General features: G+C 51.2%; 1 protein-coding gene across 4 annotated transcripts in view; it reads left to right on the forward strand.

Moving 5' to 3' along the window:
• LOC144828970 (kinesin-like protein KIF17) overlaps nt 1-22,873 on the forward strand; it is a 1,092,500-nt gene that overhangs the window by 498,086 nt on the left and 571,541 nt on the right. For all 4 annotated transcript variants that reach the window (XR_013610565.1, XM_078687639.1, XM_078687641.1 and 1 more), the window contains exon 5: nt 11,606-12,058. Coding sequence is in view for 3 of the 4 variants with exons in the window: in XM_078687639.1 (XP_078543765.1) it covers nt 11,606-12,058 (453 nt within the window). In the remaining variant the exon portion in view is untranslated. The remainder of the gene's footprint in view (nt 1-11,605; nt 12,059-22,873) is intronic.

Raw genomic sequence — 22,873 nt, forward strand, 5'->3', positions numbered from 1 at the left:
TGTGCTCTCTGACCATGCCTTGTAGAGGAGTGATGCAGCGTGTCTCGAAAGGAATTGGACTTTCCAGCTTTCCCTGTAATCCTCCATGTCATGAGAGACAGAGACCCCTCCAGAACTAGGGGGAGGGGATTGACCTCCAGATCTCGATGGAGACAAGGAAATAGGGGTAGAGGGATTGTAGAATACCAAGAACTTTCCAGGAGAACCGGATACCAAGCTTGCGATCTCCAAGTTGGGGTCACTAGGACAAATTCTGCCATTAGGTGCCTGACCTAGGCCGAGAGGTGCATGATCATCACAAATGAAGGAATCACAAAACCCTGTTCTGGTTGCCAAATCTGGGCAAACGCGTCTGTGGCCGCTGCGTCCGGATCTGGGCAGCAGCTGAAGTATCTCAGGAGCTGGTGGTCCAGGCGAGATGCAAAAAGATCTGCAGAGAACGGTCTTCAATGTTCGCATAGTGCCCAGAAGGTCGGCGGATGTAGACACCATAGGCTCACTTCCCGGAGATGACGGATACCTGATTGGATACTCCTGGGAGATGTTATTCCATTACTGAAACTATTCTGCAGGCAGTAGTTCCAGAAATTGTGGGCCAGGTCTGCCAGATTCTTGGAGCGAGTCCCTTCGAGGTGATTTATGTATCGGACTGCCGCCACATTGTCCATCTTGAAGAGCACACAGCACTGTGCCCGATCCTTGATCCAATAGCGAACCTGGTAGGAGTTCCAGGCAGTTGATGTGCATGGATCTTTTTTGTGCAGACCACCTTCCTTCGGTGGGGAATTCCCCACCTGTTGCTTTCCAGTTCGTGCCGCTGGCATCTGACTATAACCAAGTCGGTAAGGGAGCCAAAAATTGCTCGCCCATTTGAGGCCTCCTTGTTAGCCAGCCACCATTGGATCTGCTCTTGGGCATCCTCCGATAAGGGGATCACTTGAGAGTACGTCAGTCCCTTCCTGAGACAAGAGGCCTTTAAACCTTGAAGGGCCCAATAGTGCAGGAGGCCTGGAAAGACGGCCTGAATCGAGGACGACAGTCGACCCACTACTCTTGCTATCTGATGAAGAGATGTGGGGGGCCGACAGACGACAGAGCTTGCCTCTGATCTTGGTCATTTTCCGAGACGGAAGACTGAGGATGGCCTGGAATGAGTTGATAACGAAACTCAGGAGCATCAGTGATTGAGATGGTACAAGGGTCGACTTCTGTTGAGTTATGATGAAACCTAGAGAATCCAGAAGCAAGACTGCCAGCTGTAGATGTCAGGAGAGATTGTACGGACACTGATCCATTAGGGGGATGTCGTCCAGCTAGATGATGAGGTGAATGCCTCAGGCTCTTGAGGTATTCTACAACTGGACGCACCACCTTGGTGAAGCATCAAGGGGCGGTAGACAGTCCAAAGGGAAGTGTGGTGAATTCAAATGTCTCCCCCTGCCATTGAAATTGCAGAAAATGTAATGGGGATGAAAGACTGGGACTGTGAGATTGGTGTCTCTGAGGTCCAGGTGCGCCATCCAATCATTAGGAAGAAGAAGATCCCTTAGAAGGTGGATGCCCTCCATCTTGAAATGCTGGTAAACCAACCATTTGTTGAATTCCTTCAATTTGATTACCGGTCTTTGACCCCATCCCTCTTGTCTACCACAAAGAGGTTGCTGAAAAAACCGTGGTGGTAAGGAGACTTCCTCACAGCTGTTACTTTGTGGAGCAAGTCCAGGACCTCTACATCACCAGGACAGCAAGAACTGATTAGAAAACTAGGGGGATTGGGATTCTTACCTGGTAGGGGATCCGAAAAACTCTATTCGGAACCCCTGTACTGTTTGGAGCACCCAGGCATCAGATATGAGGGCCTACCAGTTGTGGAGAAAATTCCCAACGCTACCCCCCAGGCGCTGCTGCGTGAAGGGTGACACCTGAATTGTTCCCCTGGGAGTAACTCCCATGTTGTACTCTCGTACCGCGGTGGCAGGAGTATCCCTGAGTAGGATTGAAGTTCCCAAAGTTGGAGGCATCTTGGTTTCACCCCATTCTGTTGAAGAGGGCGCAATTTGCGTTCCCTAGGATGATGGCCCACCGGGCCCAGCCAGATAGGGCATCCTCCACCATATCCAAAATGCGGGTTAAGGGGCCTGCTAGGTCTAAAAGTTTATCCTGGCAAGCCCACCAGGATCTGTCAATCCCCTTCTTGGGGTCCTGTATGTATTTCCCCAGGAAAGTAACCATCAGCTCATCAGTGTCGAACGTGAGGGCTACCTTATCCCCCAGCTATGAGTGTGGGCACTCTGTCCACACACGGTTACGTACCTCCTTATCCAGCAGCTTACACAGCCGCCCGAGAACATATGCCCCAACTTTGTTTTCCCTACCTATTCCGAGGACCGGGGATGCAGAAGCTCTCCGGATCAAGCATGTCCGATGTGTCCTTCCTGCGTGTGGCGGGGAGAGGGACCCCTGGTGTGGGAGTCCAAATCCTGGTCTCCTTCTGAGTCAGAGGGGGAATCTGGTGCCTGAAGAGGTGAGGGTGGAGCCGTGGGTGTGAGTTCTGAGGGTTGCGGTTATATCAGGGGCTTAGGCTGTTTAGGGGTCATAAAGCCATGCGTCAGCCTGTCAATGGCATCCAACTCGATGCCAGACACGGGGTCCATTTAGCATTTAGAGAGCGATGAGGTGGGGGCGATGCCCCCCTGGAGGTAAAAGGGGTGTATGCCCAAAATTGACTTCCCTCGAAGGGAGGGGTTTAAAGCAGCGCTTTGCATACTGCAATACAGTCTTCTCTAGGGAGACCACCGTGATAGAGGCGTCCATGACCTTGCAAAAGTGGTTGTCAATGGGCAGGTAAGTAGTGGTGTCCTTCTCTAGGTAGGGAACTGGAGCTAGTGACAGGAGTCACAATGCTAGTCACCAAGTTGTGTACAAGGGTATGTTGGGAGAGAGCGTTGGGGGGTCATCACAACCATTAATGGGAGCCCAGGGGTGTAACAGCAGGATCAGACCCTGCAGAACACCGTTCGGCCACTGAACAATTTTAGGCTGATAGACTTCGCCTGGGCCCAGGATAATAGGAACAGAAACGCGCTATGCGTGGCACAGTACAGACGCCAGGTAAAGACGCCAGGCGGGAGGCACAATCGATTAAACACACCCAGCTGGCTATAATGTCAGATTTCAATAAGCGCGGTGGCACAGGTAAACGGGATTAGCGTGGAGCGTAACCTGAGGCTCCCCCTTGCGGATGGAGGCCAGAACTGCAGTAGCCCCAAGTGCTGAAGCACGTTCAATTATAAATTTGCACCGGACAGTGGCCACGGAGGAGCGACAAGCGTTCCTGCAGCCGTGGGATGCACACAAGTATTATTCCTGAAATTGAAGTATACAGAAACATACATGAAAATAGGCTATGACAGAAACAAGCGAGACCAAGTGGCCGAAGGCTCCTGAGCAGCGAAGAAAGTGGAGGCAGCAACAGAGTTGTGGGACAAAGGAGGTTCCATAGAGAAATCTGATTGTACTTTATTGTTTATTTGAACAATGACTTCTTTTTTTTTTTTTTTTTGGTGCAAAACATTTATTGAGCATTGTCAGGATTACACAGCGTCTCGCCAACAACCCGGAGGCCGGCCGCTATCAGTGCAAATTTATAGGACAAGTAACAACAAAGGTGCATCAGTGCGATGTAATCGCGCCAAACAGTAGAAACCAAGTGACAAATGCATCATCTACATAGCCAAATCAATGTGTCTTGCATTGTTCGAGTTTTTTGTTTAAATTTTATCAACATGAGCATGTGCGGTGTCTAGGTGAACCCGGGGGGGGGTTGGGGGGGGGGGGGGGAAGGCACGCAGTCAACTAAGCCATGAGTCCAAAAACATAGTAACGGCGTACATATTACAGACGTCATTAGGCCGGAGAGTACCCCGGCAACGACACGGGTGTATGAGCAATCCACAGATGTTCTAGAACTGGAGAGGTGGGGGGCGAAAAGAGGGGGGGGGGAACAAAGGGGGGGGCAGTAAACACATCATGCCAGAACGCAGCAGATCAGTCCAGGACCCTCAGACCAGGCCCAGAAAGCAACTCTTCAACGTCTCACCATCCCAATCTCAGGTGCCATCATCATCCAGTGGGTCAGTTATCAAATAACATTGCAATGGGGCCCAAATGTCAGTAGGCCTAGAAGTAGGCGGCAGCAGCTCGGAATAAGTATGCAATTGTTCTTGGCAGTACACCATGTCAGTCATCCAATCCTTAAACTTGGGCGACCTTCCTCTCCCCCACCTACAGGCCACCCTGCGTTTAGCCAAAAGCATAGCTAGTGCCACATATTTGCGGTGTGCCGCCTGGAGAGGTGCAACATACCCAAGCAGAGCTACCAGTGGGGACGGGTCTATCGTCATGTGTATCATCTTGGACAATGCATGAAACACCTGGGACCAGTATCGGCCCACCTCGGCACATCCCCATGCAAGGTGAAGGAAGTCAGCCCCAGGAGCCCCACACCTGTCACACGTGTCCGTCGGTCTCAGCTAGAACCTGTGTAAGCGCGCTGGAGTGTGGTATAGTCTGTGTAGGAATTTATAGTGAATGATCCTATAACGGCTGTTAGAGGAAATGCGCTCGGTCTGTTGCAGGCAGAACTCCCATTGTTCATCTGTAAGGGTCAGGGCTAGATCTTGTTCCCACTTGTGCCTAGCGGGCAGTGCAGTATAAGTCATATTGGCCCGGACAGATTTATAGAGTGTGGAGACTAGTTTATTGGGATTGTCGTGAAGTAGCAGGTTCTGCAGAGGAAGAAGCACTGGGGGCTCGCAGGGGAAGTCTGGCGTGATGGCCCGTAGCCCGTAGCCCGTGCCTGAGCCTAATATAGTAAAACAAGTCTAGAGGTGTCGGTTGTATGCCCTCATATAACTGATCTTTGGTACGGAAGGTGCCATCACGATATAGGTCCCCCCATTTAGTGACATGGATTCTTTTCAACAATTTTTGAAAGCCAGCCTCCTGTAGGAGCGGGAGTTGCGGGTGGTAGGTCAGCGGCACTAGCGGAGCATATAGGAAGTGTAAGTCCATCTTCAGGGTAATGGAATTCCACGCCGTCACAGTGCTAGACACCGTGTTAGGAGTCTTGTCTCTGCCCTCAATCTGGGAGTAGAATGCGCCCTCAATGGGGGTCGGGTGGGCCAACCAGTGTTCGGCTGCCAGTTGAGGCATATATTTCTGCTGGTGCACCCAGAAGTAAGCATAGTGGGCCTGAGCCGCCCGGTAATAAAGCTCAAAATCCGGTACACCAAAGCCCCCTTGCGAGAACGGTCGAACCAGGATCTCCCATTTGAGCCTGGGTGTCTTCCCGCCCCACACCAGCCGGAGCAACTCCGAGCGTAGCAGCCTAAAGAAATAGGGTCCGGGATGAAAAGGAATGTTCAAAAAAAGGTACAAAAGTTGAGGGAGAATCACCATTTTAACCAGTGAGGCCCGCCCAGCCATGGCAAGGGGGAGTGTGATCCACCTGGATACATTGTCACTGATCTTATTCATCACAGTGCCATAATTAGCACGAATCAGCTCTTCTCTACTTCTCTCTATATGTATACCCAAATACTTAAAATCTCCCTCACACCAGGCAAGCGGGAACTCAAGTGGAAACTGACGTGTCGAGGCAGTAAGAGGGAAAATACAAGACTTATTCCAGTTAATCTGGACTCCAGAAAGGGCACCAAACCGTATAAATTCTCTGAGGATGGGGTGCAAGTTTTCGCCGGGGTGGCGAACATAAAGGGTGATATCATCAGCATACATAGAGATAAGTATTTGTCTCTGAAAACAGCGCAGTGCACTATCCCGGTGATGTTGCCGTAGTTTAGCAGCCAGGGGTTCAGTGGCTATAGCAAATAGGAGCGGGGACAGGGGGCATCCCTGCCTCGTCCCCCTGGGGATTTGGAATTCCGGAGATAGTTTCCCATTTATGAGGACTCTGGCCACCGGACGTGTGTACAATAATCGGATCCAGGAAATGAATATAAGTGGGAACCCCATTCGCTCCAGTACTTTAAACACATAATCCCATTCGAGCGAGTCAAACGCCTTTGTGGCGTCTAAAAAAATGGCCGCCATAGGGAGGTCCTCGTGGACGGAGTTATGGATCGAAAAGAAGGTACGGAGATTGTGCGACGTCGCTCTGCCAGGAACAAATCCGGCCCGGTCTGGAAGAATCAGATCGGGAAGGAGGAGGCTAATGCGCGCTGCAATTAGTTTAGCAAGAATTTTCACGTCACAATTTAATAAAGACAAAGGCCTATAGGAGTCACAGCTAGTAGCGGATTTACCCGGTTTGAGTAGGGATGTAATAAGGGCAATTCTCATGGAGGCAGGGAGATGGCCCACTTCCAGCGCGTCTTCATAAACCTCCCGCAATACTGGCGCCATGAAATCAATAAACGTTTTATAGAATTCAATAGGGATGCCATCGAGCCCGGTGGCCTTGCCCGATTTCATATGCATGATTGCCTCCCTGACCTCATCCAGTTCAAACGGGGCACTTAAAAAGGCTCGCTGCGCATCGCTCAACCACCCCAAGGACACATCCGCCAGATAATCGTCCAGCGTGAGTTCACCAGTCCTGTTAGAGGAGTAGAGCGCACCATAGTGTCGCACAAATTCGTTCAGGATTTGTGCGGTGTCCCTGAGTATCAGCCCTTCAGCAGTCTCAAGTTCCAGTATAACGGTCGGTGAGCGCATTAGCTTAACCGTCGCCGCCAGGGCCCTCCCAGGTCTCTCACCCTCACCGTATCGCCTGGCCACCCAGTATTTATTCCTAAACTTCACCTCTCTAGCAGCTTCCTCAGAGTATTCAGACAGCTTTTCGCGTATGACAGCGAGGGTTGCAGTGTCCGGGTTTACTCTGAGGCAGTTCTCTGCATTCCGCAAGTCAGACTCTAGAGTGCGTAACCTATTTAGTATGCTCTTGAGCACTCCCGAGCCTTTCGAAATACAGAGACCTCGGAGCGTGGCCTTAAAGGCGTCCCATATCGTCTCAACGTCCTGGACAGAGTCCTTATTACGTTTAAAGAAATCCAGGCATTCATCCCGGAGTTCTTCCTGGAATACCGAGTCCAATAACATAGAGGGTTGCATATGCCACACAGTCACTGGGGGCCCTAGTTCAGAGCCGGACAATGTAATAAAGACGGGGGAGTGGTCGGAAAACGTCCTGGGGAGGTGCGACGCGTGAACCAGCGATGTGTACAGATGTGAGGTCAGGAGGAAATAGTCGAGCCGTGCCCATGATCTAGCCTGCGCTGTGAAGTGTGTACCCTCATCTCTGGGCCCGCAGTGTGAACGCCAGGCATCTATAAGATTATTACCGGCAATGGTCGCCTGAAGGACGTCCCGACTGTTAGTGTAATGGTGGGGGGCGGGGTGTGACCTATCCAGAGGGGGGTGCAAGGTGGTATTGAAATCGCCCCCCCCATATGAGGTGTTGCGGACCCGTCTCCACTATCGCAGCCCACAAAGCCGTAAAGTAGTGCGGGTCATCTAAGTTGGGCCCATAACAACACGCCAGTGTCACTGCCATATGTCCCAGTCTACCCCACAGCAAGCAATATCTCCCCTGGGGGTCAGCTCTGGAGCCAGCTCTCTGAAAGGGAGTGGTTTTCCTAACCAAAATGGCCGTACCCCGCGCATAGGAGGAGTAATTAGCAAAGACCGTGTACGAAGCCCATCTACTGCCAAATGTGTGCGACCTGTGGGCCGCAAAGTGCGTTTCCTGCAGGAAGGCGATGTGAACGTTGTGGCGATCAAGGTAGCTTAATATCTGCCTCCTCTTCCTGAAATCCCCCAGCCCCCTCACATTCCAGGTAATCACATTTAAGCGTGTGTCACCCATGTATAAGATCGTAAAAATGTATGCAGGAGTATAGTGTGTGGAATGGCCCAGTAAGCGCCAAGGAACAGGACATTGCCCAATCAAGCTGGTCCTTCGACTCCCAACGGAGCAGGGAGCTGAAACAACGAGGGAGCACCCTCACCACCTGTGACACGCTCCAGTGACAGACAACGCACCCCCAACCCATCCCGTCCCCCCATCCCCCGGCCATAACCAAGGCGCCCCCCTCAGGGCAGTCAAGTAAGTTCAAGACACAAAAAGCACTTGCTATAAACTGAACCCCAACAGCTCCCTTAACACACCCCCTCACCCGCCACCCCCCCAACATTCCCAATAACAGGACCGGGCCTGAAGTAGACAAACATTTCTCTGCTATGAACACCAAAGGACAAAACTTCCCGGCTCTACTAAAGGAAGCCATCCTCTGCCCAGCGCATTCTCGTCTCGCAAGGCAACCAGCCCCCCACCCACTGAAGCCACCCCAACTAGCCAGCATCTCATACCCACCCCCCACCCAAATACCAAAAGAAAGCAAGAAAACAACCAACAAATAAGAATCAAAGTCATTGCTATTGGGGAATACCCAGTAGGGGTAATCCGAGGTGCACTTGTAACCACCCCCAGTTCTCCCACTCCGTGCAAGTCCACCCCTAGGGTCTCCATCTGGAGTAGAGAGGGAGTAAGGTGGGTGGGTGCCTGGCATACATCACCACCTGCAGGTCATCACCCGTCCATGGCACCCCCGGGGCAGCTGCAGCCACCGCAGAGAAGGATGGGACCCCTCGTGCAAAAAAAGGGGATCGAGGACGATCCAGGTGAATGCGGGATCAAGAACAATATAACACCATCCGTTGATTATTCAGGACCTGACGCATTTAAGTCCTCAGCGTCCGCAGGTCGCCTCTGTCGTTTAGGCAAAGTTTTAAGGTAGTCCTCGACCTGTTGAGGGTTGAGAAAGAAGTGCTGCGTGCCCTGATGGGTGACCCGCAGTTTAGCCGGGTACAAGAGGGCATAGTCAATGTTCAGGTCTCGCAGCTTCCTCTTGACCGCAAGGAATTTTCGCCGTTGCTCTTGAACCACCGGGGTAAAGTCAGGGTATATGGAGAAGGGTACATCATCATACGTTAGGTTCTGATTCGCCCGGGCTGCTCGGAGCGCCGCATCTCGATCCCGATAGTTGAGCAGGCGCGCAATTATAGGACGCGGCGGGGCTCCAGGTTTGGGTTGAGGTCCAAGGGAGCGATGAGCGCGCTCCACTATAAATTGGCTAGATAGAGCCTCCGCCACCACCGCCGCTGTGAGCAGCCTTTCTATGTACAACTCCATCTTCCCTGTGTTGGTCGACTCTGGAACGCCCGTGACGCGAATGTTGTTCCGCCGACTCCTAGCCTCCAACTCCTCATTCTTGGCGGCGATCACTCGTAACACATTGTCCATCCTAGCAAGGCGGGAGTCATGTGCCGCAGTGGTGTCGTCATTGTCTGATATCCGGCGCTCCACCTCAGTTATGCGCTCTTCATGTACATCCATCTTTTGGACTATCCCATCCATTCTAGAGGAAAGCCTATCTACCTTGTCAACCACCGTTGCAAAGCCCTGACGCATCTCCTGTAGTATGGTGGCTATATCTGGGGCCAGAGGGGCAGATGTCGAGGCCTCCGTAGCCGGGCTCCGGGGCTGTGCTGCGTCTCCTGTGTGTCGCGTCGCCTTCTTCTGCGATGTGGGTTCGAACTGCAGCCTAGGCTGACGACTGTCCGGCTTTCCCATGTCGGCAATGTGAAGCACAATGTCTCTGCGTCCAGGCGCTTTCCGCACTACAGCAGGAGAGGAGCCAGGGAAAGGGACAGCAAACCCACGCCACTCAGCGCAGTGTAGAGTCTTCCCCGCTTCAACCGTGGCACTAGGCAGCAGGGGGTGTCATCAGGGCTGGACGCTATAAGACGGTGCTCAGTGCGGAGGAGCACCGGTAGATGAGGCAAAAGGTGCAAGAACCGCCAGCCAAAGATGAAGCTCCTCGAGGGTACAGCCAGGAGCCCCAAGCCGCAGGAGCTGCCAGTCTGAGGGAGAAGCGACAAAAAGCGGGTATTTTGGTCTGTGCACAGCCAGGGTATGGGCGAGCCGTTGTAAGTCCTGGGCACCCTGCAGGTATCTGCCGGCAAAGTAAAATGGCGCCAGAGTATCTCGCCTAGTCCAACAGCAGGGGCGCCTCAGCAGGGCAAAGCCGGCGGGAGCACCACACCTCCTCTGCCCTTGCGTCGTATGCAGCGCTCACCGTGATGCCCTCCGCTGCCGATTACCGACGCCGGTCACTCTGCAATCACTGGGTGCGCCGCCCGCCAAGCTCGGTGGGCCCGCCTGTCTCGTGGCAAGCCGGGGGCTCGCGTAGTTCCTGGAGCCGAGGTCAGGCACCGCAGCAGCAAGGCACACGTCGGCCAGGGGGTTCCGCCAGCTGTAACTCCGGCGTCCAAGGGAGCAGAGCCTTCAAACTTGCACCGAGTGTGCAGCGGTGCTATCCGCCCCTCCGTGGGAATTTTCGGGCGGGTGAGAGCAGGGGAAAGAGGATTAATATCGGATATTTATGCCAGGCTGCTGGAGCCTCACGAAGGTGCGGCCATTCCGCTAGTGCGCCCTCTAGCGCCCCTGAACAATGACTTCTTCCCTTGTGTTTATGGGGAATGAAGTCCTGCTAACATTTTAAACAATGACTGCTGTTTAATAACGAAGAAAGATCAGTGTAATCCTCGCCTCCGGTTCTGTAATAGAATTAAAAACACAGTTTAACACCATTCACAGTCTAATAATATCTCTCCCTGAGGATCAAGCTTTTTTATTTAAGTCACACATACATTTTGCGTCCAAGCCTTTTCATAATTTCCAGAATTGCATTAAATCAAGTTCTGTGATTCGTGTGACATAATGTTTTCCGTTGCTGTTGGAAAAGGTGATCAATTTAATCCATCAACGCTGAGGCCTAATGTTAACAGCAAAGGCAGAAAGAGTATCCTCTACCAAAGTAGCATGTACATTGCCATAAGGCAGTGCTTGTTTAAGTGTTATCACACATTTTCCTGAAAGTGGCTGATTAGTCATTTATGGTGATATTTGTACTAAATAAAACTGCTTAGTAAGGCATCCAGCTTAAAGGGATCACTTTCAAATGAGGAGACCTTGGAGATATAGTCGAGAAAAGTGGACCAGGTCTGAATGAGCACGTATAATCTGTGCTATTTAGGCAGTATCTTCGATCAATTTAATGAAAGCCTGGAGTTCTAAGTGTAAGATCTAGACTTAAAGGGATTCTTTCAACATGCTATCCTCCGGATCAACTCCATAGCCGTAGTCTCTGGAATGCACACATTAAGCTTCTGAGCATTTTTGGCGTTTAAGAAAACTCAATTCACCTCAACCCCTTGCCTCCCATTTCCCAACTGACTTCTGCTTTACTATTGAAGTTCCTACATATACCTCTTAGAACACGCAATGCTTGTCAATCACGGTTCGTCCCCCACGAGCTTCACTGTAGGATAATGATATTATTATTAGCAATTAATTGAATCTTGTAACTATTTGCTTCTAACTGGTATATAAACAAAATGTATTGAGAAATGTATAGTCAGAGAAATGATTATTTTCATATAATATACTAATATTGTTCTTTGAATAATGAAACAATCATAGATATTATTGTTCTTTTTCCTTCTGCTCTTCCTGTTTTAGATGACAAAGGGAAAGATTGGCTGCGGGCTGGCAAACTGAACTTGGTAGATTTGGCTGGCAGTGAGAGGCCATCTAAAACTGGGGCAACAGGGCAACGTCTAAAGGAAGCCACCAAAATCAACTTGTCCCTGTCAGCCTTGGGCAATGTCATATGTGCACTTGTGGACAGTAAATGCAAGCACATCCCTTACAGAGATTCCAAACTGACTCGTTTGCTTCAGGATTCCTTCGGTGGCAATACCAAAACCTTAATGGTGGCTTGTCTGTCGCCCGCAGAGAGCAACTATGAAGAGACTTTAAGTACTCTACGCTACGCCAATCGAGCCAAAAACATAAAGAACAAACCTACTATAAATGAAGACCCCAAGGATACCCTTCTAAGGGAATATCAGGAGGAAATAAAAAAGCTGAAAGAGTTATTGGCCAAGCAGATGTGTCAAAATGACTTAAGAGGTAGGTACAGTACGTTTTTTAAACCTATATTCTGCTGTATGTCTGAGCAGGGGTGTGGAATTCCTATTGCCTGATGCTCAAGACATATTGTTTGACGTCCAGGTCATCATCACATTTTTATGTTTATTTTTGTCCTTTGGACAAGTAGGCCCAAACTCCTGCAGCACCAAACTATTGGTTGCCACTTCACAATAACACATATGGATCTGTGATAGACCATTGCCTACAGTTGAGGTAAGATGGCATCCGTTTGTTAATGCTTAGAACCTGTATTTGCGGTTCATTAATGCTACATTTTTATTAATAACGTGAGCACTGTAAGGAAATGCTGTGACCTCAGCGTCCACTACTGGCAGTGGTTCCAATATAAACATATGTACTAATGTTTGCAAAGTTTAACAATTTGAGGTTACCTATAGTGCTCCCAGAATGCTCTCTGATTAAAGGCAAATACTCACAGAAGCCTGAAAGCAAGATTGATGATTCTTGGCATTTAAAAAAATGTAAGCAAAATAGTAGAAACTAGAAGAAAAGGCTTTTGCTAAATTGTGCAATTTCTGGTACGATTGCATTGAGTGAAATGTGTTAAATACATGCTAGCATTTCCCCCAAAAATAGCAATAATGGTAGATTAATATAAAACCAATTTCAACAAGATTATAGGAAACATGAAAATAAACAAGAATTGATAAAGACAATCGGTCTCGCGGTGATTGCCAGCCTTTTTATTTTGTTGTGGGGCCTTCTGGGCCCTCACCAATGTGACAAAATCATTGGCTAAAAACAAAAATGTTTTTTGGCCTCAAAAAGCACACATTGTTATAGCAGTCCCTGAAACTGAAGGAAACTACTTTGTGTGATGATTTGTTCCTTGTGAAAGAGCAGAATGCCATCACTCACAGTAACAAAACATAATTTTAATAAAAAAACAAAAGACCTTGGTAGACGCCAGACTAAATTATGGGCCTGATTATTACTGAAAGTCACAAAGTTCTCTTGGAATAATAATACAGTTTTACAACTTTAATGAATTCACAAGTATTTACAGAAGTCGGGCTGGAAACCAACCATACTTGTGAACTTCGATCACAGCGCACTGACAGAATTTCAATGAAAACTAAAGTTAATGAGAATCTGCCAATTTAACTTTTACTACCTACGTGCTTGTGGGGCTATCTCAGCACCTAGGCAGAGGCAGACGGGAGCGGTATCTTTGGAAAGGGGAGTGTTTGATTTGCTCAAACGCTCCGTCCATCATCCCCTTTTGTATCGCTTTGTTCGCCCTAAGTGTGGCAGGGTATGCTCAGGCGTGAGTCCCTTGCTCACTTGGCCACTGAATTCAAGATAGCCTTGCTGATGAGGATTATGAATCCGAAACTGGTCCCAGGATGCTTGTTTCCGGTCCAGGGAAGACATGGCTTGGCAGTTCGGGCTGGACTGTTCCCACGAGGCACAGGGTCAGACTGATTTGCATAGGGCCATGTCTGAACTGGGGTGGCTGAGTGGGCTAAAGAATGGTGACGGATTAAACCCAGATCAGTTGACTGGGGGTGAGTGTTTGATTTGATCAAACGCTCCGTCCATCACCCCCTTTTGTATCGCTTTGTTCGCCCTAAGTGTGGCAGGGTATGCTCAGACGCGAGTGCCTTGCTCACTTGGCCACTGGATTCAAGATAGCCTGGCTGATGAGGATTATGAATCCGAAACCTGTCCTCGGAAGCTTGTTTCCGGTCCAGGGAAGGCATGGCTTGGCAGTTCGGGCTGGACTGTTCACATGAGGCTCGGGGTCAGACTGATTTGCATATGGCCATGTCTGAACTGGGGTGGCAGAGTGGGCTAAAGAACGGTGATGGATTAAACCCAGATCTATTGACTGGGTGTGAGTGTTTGATTGGTTCAGATGCTCCGTCCATCACCACCCCATTTTGTACCGCGTTGTTCGCTATAAATTGGCAGGGTATGCTCAGATGTGAGTCCCTTGCTCACTTTGCCACTGGATTCAAGCAAGCCGGACTGAAGACGGCTGAAATGCCAGAAACCAGTCCTCGGAAGCTTGTTTCCGGTCCAGGGAAGGCATGGCTTGGCAGTTCGGGCTGGACTGTAGACATGAGGCTCAGGGTCCGACTGATTTGCATATGGCCATGTCTGAACTGGGGTGGCAGAGTGGGCTAAAGAACGGTGATGGATTAAACCCAGATCTATTGGCTGGGTGTGAGTGTTTGATTGGTTCAGATGCTCCGTCCATCACCACCCCCTTTTGTACCGCGTTGTTCGCCATGAGTTGGCAGGCTATGCTCAGACGTGAGTCCCTTGCTCACTTTGCCACTGGATTCAAGCAAGCCGTGATGAAGACGGCTGAAATGCCAGAAACAGGTCCTCGGAAGCTTGTTTCCGGTCCAGTGAAGGCATGGCTTGCAAGTTCGGGCTGGACTGTTCACATGAGGCTCAGGGTCAGACTGATTTGCATATGGCCATGTCTGAACTGGGGTGGCAGAGTGGGCTAAAGAACGGTGATGGATTAAACCCAGATCTATTGACTGGGTGTGAGTGTTTGATTGGTTCAGATGCTCCGTCCATCACCACCCCCTTTTGTACCGCCTTGTTCGCCATAAGTTGGCAGGGTATGCTCAGACGTGAGTCCCTTGCTCACTTTGCCACTGGATTCAAGCAAGCCGGGCTGAAGACGGCTAAAAATGCCAGAAACCGGTCCTCGGAAGCTTGTGTCCGGTCCAGGGATGGCATAGCTTGGCAGTTCGGGCTGGACTGTTCACATGAGGCTCAGGGTCAGACTGATTTGCATATGGCCATGTCTGAACTGGGGTGGCAGAGTGGGCTAAAGAACGGTGATGGATTAAACCCAGATCTATTGACTGGGTGTGAGTGTTTGATTGGTTCAGATGCTCGGTCCATCAACACCCCCTTTTGTACCGCGTTGTTCGTCATACGTTGGCAGGGTATGCTCAGACGTGAGTCCCTTGCTCACTTTGCCACTGGATTCAAGCAAACCGGGCTGAAGACGGCTGAAATGCCAGAAACCGGTCCTCCGAAGCTTGTTTCCGGTCCAGGGAAGGCATGGCTTGGCAGTTCGGGCTGGACTGTTCACATGAGGCTCAGGGTCAGACTGATTTGCATATGGCCATGTCTGAACTGGGGTGGCAGAGTGGGCTAAAGAACGGTGATGGATTAAACCCAGATCTATTAACTGGGTGTGAGTGTTTGATTGGTTCAGATGCTCCGTCCATCACCACCCCCTTTTGTACCGCGTTGTTCGCCATAAGTTTGCAGGGTATGCTCAGACGTGAGTCCCTTGCTCACTTTGCCACTGGATTCAAGCAAGCCGGGCTGAAGACGGCTGAAATGCTAGAAACCGGCCCTCGGAAGCTTGTTTCCGGCGCAGGGAAGGCATGGCTTGGCAGTTCGGGCTGGACTGTTCACATGAGGCTCAGGGTCAGACTGATTTGCATATGGCCATGTCTGAACTGGGGTGGCAGAGTGGGCTAAAGAACGGTGATGGATTAAACCCAGATCTATTGACTGGGTGTGAGTGTTTGATTGGTTCATATGCTCTGTCCATCACCACCCCCTTTTGTACCGCGTTGTTCGCCAGAAGTTGGCAGGGTATGCTCAGACGTGAGTCCCTTGCTCACTTTGCCACTGGATTCAAGCAAGCCGGGCTGAAGACGGCTGAAATGCCAGAAACCGGTTCTCAGAAGCTTGTTTCCGTTCCAGGGAAGGCATGGCTTGGCAGTTCGGGCTGGACTGTTCACATGAGGCTCAGGGTCAGACTGATTTGCACATGGGCATGTCTGAACTGGGGTGGCAGAGTGGGCTAAAGAACGGTGATGGATTAAACCCAGATCTATTGACTGGGTGTGAGTGTTTGATTGGTTCAGATGCTCTGTCCATCACCACCCCCTTTTGTACCGCGTTGTTCGCCATAAGTTGGCAGGGTATGCTCAGATGTGAGTCCCTTGCTCACTTTGCCACTGGATTCAAGCAAACCGGGCTGAAGACGGCTGAAATGCCAGAAACCAGTCCTCGGAAGCTTGTTTCCGGTCCAGGGAAGGCATGGCTTGGCAGTTCGGGCTGGACTGTTCACATGAGGCTCAGGGTCAGACTGATTTGCATATGGCCATGTCTGAACTGGGGTGGCAGAGTGGGCTAAAGAACGGTGATGGATTAAACCCAGATCTATTAACTGGGTGTCAGTGTTTGATTGGTTCAGATGCTCCGTCCATCACCACCCCCTTTTGTACCGCGTTGTTCGCCATAAGTTTGGAGGGTATGCTCAGACGTGAGTCCCTTGCTCACTTTGCCACTGGATTCAAGCAAGCCGGGCTGAAGACGGCTGAAATGCCAGAAACCGGCCCTCGGAAGCTTGTTTCCGGTTCAGGGAAGGCATGGCTTGGCAGTTCGGGCTGGACTGATCACATGAGGCTCAGGGTCAGACTGATTTGCATATGGCCATGTCTGAACTGGGGTGGCAGAGTGGGCTAAAGAACGGTGATGGATTAAACCCAGATATATTGACTGGGTGTGAGTGTTTGATTGTTTCAGATGTTCCGTCCACCACCACCCCCTTTTGTACCGCGTTGTTCGCCATAAGTTGGCAGGGTATGCTCAGATGTGAGTCCCTTGCTCACTTTGCCACTGGATTCAAGCAAACCGGGCTGAAGACGGCTGAAATGCCAGAAACCAGTCCTCGGAAGCTTGTTTCCGGTCCAGGGAAGGCATGGCTTGGCAGTTCGGGCTGGACTGTTCACATGAGGCTCAGGGTCAGACTGATTTGCACATGGCATGTCTGAACTGGGGTGGCAGAGTGAGCTAAAGAACAGTGATGGATTAAACCCAGATCTATTGACTGGGTGTGAGTGTTTGATTGGTTCAGATGCTCCGTCCATCACCACCCCCTTTTGTACCGCGTTGTTCGCCATAAGGTGGCAGGGTATGCTCAGACGTGAGTCCCTTACTCACTTTGCCACTGGATTCAAGCAAGCCGGGCTGAAGACGGCTGAAATGCCAGAAACCGGCCCTCGGAAGCTTGTTTCCGGTCCAGGGAAGGCATGGCTTGGCAGTTCGGGCTGACTGTTCACATGAGGCTCAGGGTCAGACTGATTTGCATATGGCCATGTCTGAACTGGGGTGGCAGAGTGGGCTAAAGAACGGTGATGGATTAAACCCAGATCTATTGACTGGGTGTGAGTGTTTGATTGTTTCAGATGCTCCGTCCACCACCACCCCCTTTTGTACCGCGTTGTTTGCCATAAGTTGGCAGGGTATGCTCAGACGTGAGTTCCTTGCTCACTTTGCCACTGGATTCAAGCAAGCCGGGCTGAAGACGGTTGAAATGCCAGAAACCGGTCCTCGGAAGCTTGTTTCCGGTCCAGGGAAGGCATGGCTTGGCAGTTCGGGCTGGACTGTACACATGAGGCTCAGGGTCAGACTGATTTGCATATGGCAGTGTCTGAACTGGGGTGGCAGAGTGGGCTAAAGAACGGTGATGGATTAAACCCAGATCTATTGACTGGGTGTGAGTGTTTGATTGGTTCATATGCTCTGTCCATCACCACCCCCTTTTGTACCGCGTTGTTCGCCATAAGTTGGCAGGGTATGCTCAGACGTGAGTCCCTTGCTCACTTTGCCACTGGATTCAAGTAAGCCGGGCTGAAGACGGCTGAAATGCCAGAAACCGGCCCTCGGAAGCTTGTTTCCGGTCCAGGGAAGGCATGGCTTGGCAGTTCGGGCTGGACTGTTCACATGAGGCTCAGGGTCAGACTGATTTGCATATGGCCATGTCTGAACTGGGGTGGCAGAGTGGGCTAAAGAACGGTGATGGATTAAACCCAGATCTATTGACTGGGTGTGAGTGTTTGATTGGTTCAGATGCTCCGTCCATCACCACCCCCTTTTGTACCGCGTTGTTCGCCATAAGTTAGCAGGGTATGCTCAGACGTGAGTCCCTTGCTCACTTTGCCACTGGATTCAAGCAAGCCGGGCTGAAGACGGCTGAAATGCCAGAAACCGGCCCTCGGAAGCTTGTTTCCGGTCCAGGGAAGGCATGGCTTGGCAGTTCGGGCTGGACTGTTCACATGAGGCTCAGGGTCAGACTGATTTGCATATGGCCATGTCTGAACTGGGGTGGCAGAGTGGGCTAAAGAACGGTGATGGATTAAACCCAGAACTATTGACTGGGTGTGAGTGTTTGATTGGTTCAGATGCTCCGTCCATCACCACCCCCTTTTGTACCGCGTTGTTCGCCATAAGTTGGCAGGGTATGCTCAGACGTGAGTCCCTTGCTCACTTTGCCACTGGATTCAAGCAAGCCGGGCAGAAGACGGCTGAAATGCCAGAAACCGGTCCTCCGAAGCTTGTTTCCGGTCCAGGGAAGGCATGGCTTGGCAGTTCGGGCTGGACTGTTCACATGAGGCTCAGGGTCAGACTGATTTGCATATGACCATGTCTGAACTGGGGTGGCAGAATGGGCAAAAGAACGGTGATGGATTAAACCCAGATCTATTGACTGGGTGTGAGTGTTTGATTGGTTCATATGCTCTGTCCATCACCACCCCCTTTTGTACCGCGTTGTTCGCCATAAGTTGGCAGGGTATGCTCAGATGTGAGTCCCTTGCTCACTTTGCCACTGGATACAAGCAAACCGGGCTGAAGACGGCTGAAATGCCAGAAACCGGCCCCGAAGCTTGTTTCCGGTCCAGGGAAGGCATGGCTTGGCAGTTCGGGCTGGACTGTTCACATGAGGCTCAGGGTCAGACTGATTTGCATATGACCATGTCTGAACTGGGGTGGCAGAATGGGCTAAAGAACGGTGATGGATTAAACCCAGATCTATTGACTGGGTGTGAGTGTTTGATTGGTTCATATGCTCTGTCCATCACCACCCCCTTTTGTACCGCGTTGTTCGCCATAAGTTGGCAGGGTATGCTCAGATGTGAGTCCCTTGCTCACTTTGCCACTGGATACAAGCAAACCGGGCTGAAGACGGCTGAAATGCCAGAAACCAGTCCTCGGAAGCTCGTTTCCGGTCCAGGGAAGGCATGGCTTGGCAGTTCGGGCTGGACTGTTCACATGAGGCTCAGGGTCAGACTGATTTGCATATGGCCATGTCTGAACTGGGGTGGCACAGTGGGCTAAAGAACGGTGATGGATTAAACCCAGATCTATTAACTGGGTGTGAGTGTTTGATTGTTTCAGATGCTCCGTCCACCACCACCCCCTTTTGTACCGCGTTGTTCGCCATAAGTTGGCAGGGTATGCTCAGACGTGAGTCCCTTGCTCACTTTGCCACTGGATTCAAGCAAGCCGGGCTGAAGACGGTTGAAATGCCAGAAACCGGTCCTCGGACGCTTGTTTCCGGTCCAGGGAAGGCATGGCTTGGCAGTTCGGGCTGGACTGTACACATGAGGCTCAGGGTCAGACTGATTTGCATATGGCAGTGTCTGAACTGGGGTGGCAGAGTGGGCTAAAGAACGGTGATGGATTAAACCCAGATCTATTGACTGGGTGTGAGTGTTTGATTGGTTCATATGCTCTGTCCATCACCACCCCCTTTTGTACCGCGTTGTTCGCCATAAGTTGGCAGGGTATGCTCAGACGTGAGTCCCTTGCTCACTTTGCCACTGGATTCAAGCAAGCCGGGCTGAAGACGGCTGAAATGCCAGAAACAGGCCCTCGGAAGCTTGTTTCCGGTCCAGGGAAGGCATGGCTTGGCAGTTCGGGCTGGACTGTTCACATGAGGCTCAGGGTCAGACTGATTTGCATATGGCCATGTCTGAACTGGGGTGGCAGAGTGGGCTAAAGAACGGTGATGGATTAAACCCAGATCTATTGACTGGGTGTGAGTGTTTGATTGTTTCAGATGCTCCGTCCACCACCACCCCCTTTTGTACCGCGTTGTTCGCCATAAGTTGGCAGGGTATGCTCAGACGAGAGTCCCTTGCTCACTTTGCCACTGGATTCAAGCAAGCCGGGCTGAAGACGGTTGAAATGCCAGAAACCGGTCCTCGGAAGCTTGTTTCCGGTCCAGGGAAGGCATGGCTTGGCAGTTCGGGCTGGACTGTACACATGAGGCTCAGGGTCAGACTGATTTGCATATGGCAGTGTCTGAACTGGGGTGGCAGAGTGGGCTAAAGAACGGTGATGGATTAAACCCAGATCTATTGACTGGGTGTGAGTGTTTGATTGGTTCATATGCTCTTCCATCACCACCCCCTTTTGTACCGCGTTGTTCGCCATAAGTTGGCAGGGTATGCTCAGACGTGAGTCCCTTGCTCACTTTGCCACTGGATTCAAGCAAGCCGGGCTGAAGACGGCTGAAATGCCAGAAACCGGCCCTCAGAAGCTTGTTTCCGGTCCAGGGAAGGCATGGCTTGGCAGTTCGGGCTGGACTGTTCACATGAGGCTCAGGGTCAGACTGATTTGCATATGGCCATGTCTGAACTGGGGTGGCAGAGTGGGCTAAAGAACGGTGATGGATTAAACCCAGATCTATTGACTGGGTGTGAGTGTTTGATTGGTTCATATGCTCTGTCCATCACCACCCCCTTTTGTACCGCGTTGTTCGCCAGAAGTTCGCAGGGTATGCTCAGACGTGAGTCCCTTTCTCACTTTGCCACTGGATTCAAGCAAACCGGGCTGAAGACGGCTGAAATGCCAGAAACCGGTCCTCGGAAGCTTGTTTCCGGTCCAGGGAAGGCATGGCTTGGCAGTTCGGGCTGGACTGTTCACATGAGGCTCAGGGTCAGACTGATTTGCATATGGCATTTCTGAACTGGGGTGGCAGAGTGGGCTAAAGAACGGTGATGGATTAAGCCCAGATCTATTGACTGGGTGTGAGTGTTTGATTGGTTCAGATGCTCCGTCCATCACCACCCCCTTTTGTACCGCGTTGTTCGCCATAAGTTGGCACGTATGCTCAGACGTGAGTCCCAAGCTCACTTTGCCACTGGATTCAAGCAAGCCGGGCTGAAGACGGCTCAAATGCCAGAAACAGGCCCTCGGAAGCTTGTTTCCGGTCCAGGGAAGGCATGGCTTGGCAGTTCCGGCTGGACTGTTCACATGAGGCTCAGGGTCAGACTGATTTGCATATGGCCATGTCTGAACTGGGGTGGCAGAGTGGGCTAAAGAACGGTGATGGATTAAACCCAGATCTATTGACTGGGTGTGAGTGTTTGATTGGTTCAGATGCTCCGTCCATCACCACCCCCTTTTGTACCGCGTTGTTCGCCATAAGTTAGCAGGGTATGCTCAGACGTGAGTCCCTTGCTCACTTTGCCACTGGATTCAAGCAAGCCGGGCTGAAGACGGCTGAAATGCCAGAAACCGGCCCTCGGAAGCTTGTTTCCGGTCCAGGGAAGGCATGGCTTGGCAGTTCGGGCTGGACTGTTCACATAAGGCTCAGGGTCAGACTGATTTGCATATGGCCATGTCTGAACTGGGGTGGCAGAGTGGGCTAAAGAACGGTGATGGATTAAACCCAGAACTATTGACTGGGTGTGAGTGTTTGATTGATTCAGATGCTCCGTCCATCACCACCCCCTTTTGTACCGCGTTGTTCGCCATAAGTTGGCAGGGTATGCTCAGACGTGAGTCCCTTGCTCATTTTGCCACTGGATTCAAGCAAGCCGGGCTGAAGACGGCTGAAATGCCAGAAACCGGTCCTCGGAAGCTTGTTTCCGGTCCAGGGAAGGCATGGCTTGGCAGTTCGGGCTGGACTGTTCACATGAGGCTCAGGGTCAGACTTATTTGCATATGACCATGTCTGAACTGGGGTGGCAGAATGGGCTAAAGAACGGTGATGGATTAAACCCAGATCTATTGACTGGGTGAGAGTGTTTGATTGGTTCAGATGCTCCGTCCATCACCACCCCCTTTTGTACCGCGTTGTTCGCCATAAGTTGGCAGGGTATGCTCAGACGTGAGTCCCTTGCTCACTTTGCCACTGGATTCAAGCAAGCCGGGCTGAAGACGGCTCAAATGCCAGAAACCGGCCCTCGGAAGCTTGTTTCCGGTCCAGGGAAGGCATGGCTTGGCAGTTCGGGCTGGACTGTTCACATGAGGCTGAGGGTCAGACTGATTTGCATATGGCCATGTCTGAACTGGGGTGGCAGAGTGGGCTAAAGAACGGTGATGGATTAAACCCAGATCTATTGACTGGGTGTGAGTGTTTGATTGGTTCATATGCTCTGTCCATCACCACCCCCTTTTGTACCGCGTTGTTCGCCATAAGTTGGCAGGGTATGCTCAGACGTGAGTCCCTTGCTCACTTTGCCACTGGATTCAAGCAAGCCGGGCTGAAGACGGCTGAAATGCCAGAAACAGGCCCTCGGAAGCTTGTTTCCGGTCCAGGGAAGGCATGGCTTGGCAGTTCGGGCTGGACTGTTCACATGAGGCTCAGGGTCAGACTGATTTGCATATGGCCATGTCTGAACTGGGGTGGCAGAGTGGGCTAAAGAACGGTGATGGATTAAACCCAGATCTATTGACTGGGTGTGAGTGTTTGATTGGTTCAGATGCTCCGTCCATCACCACCCCCTTTTGTACCGCGTTGTTCGCCATAAGTTAGCATGGTATGCTCAGACGTGAGTCCCTTGCTCACTTTGCCACTGGATTCAAGCAAGCCGGGCTGAAGACGGCTGAAATGCCAGAAACCGGCCCTCGGAAGCTTGTTTCCGGTCCAGGGAAGGCATGGCTTGGCAGTTTGGGCTGGACTGTTCACATGAGGCTCAGGGTCAGACTGATTTGCATATGGCCATGTCTGAACTGGGGTGGCAGAGTGGGCTAAAGAACGGTGATGGATTA

Source organism: Lissotriton helveticus, chromosome 4_1 (genome assembly GCF_964261635.1).
Source record: "Lissotriton helveticus chromosome 4_1, aLisHel1.1, whole genome shotgun sequence".
Classification (NCBI taxonomy): Eukaryota; Metazoa; Chordata; class Amphibia; order Caudata; family Salamandridae; genus Lissotriton; species Lissotriton helveticus.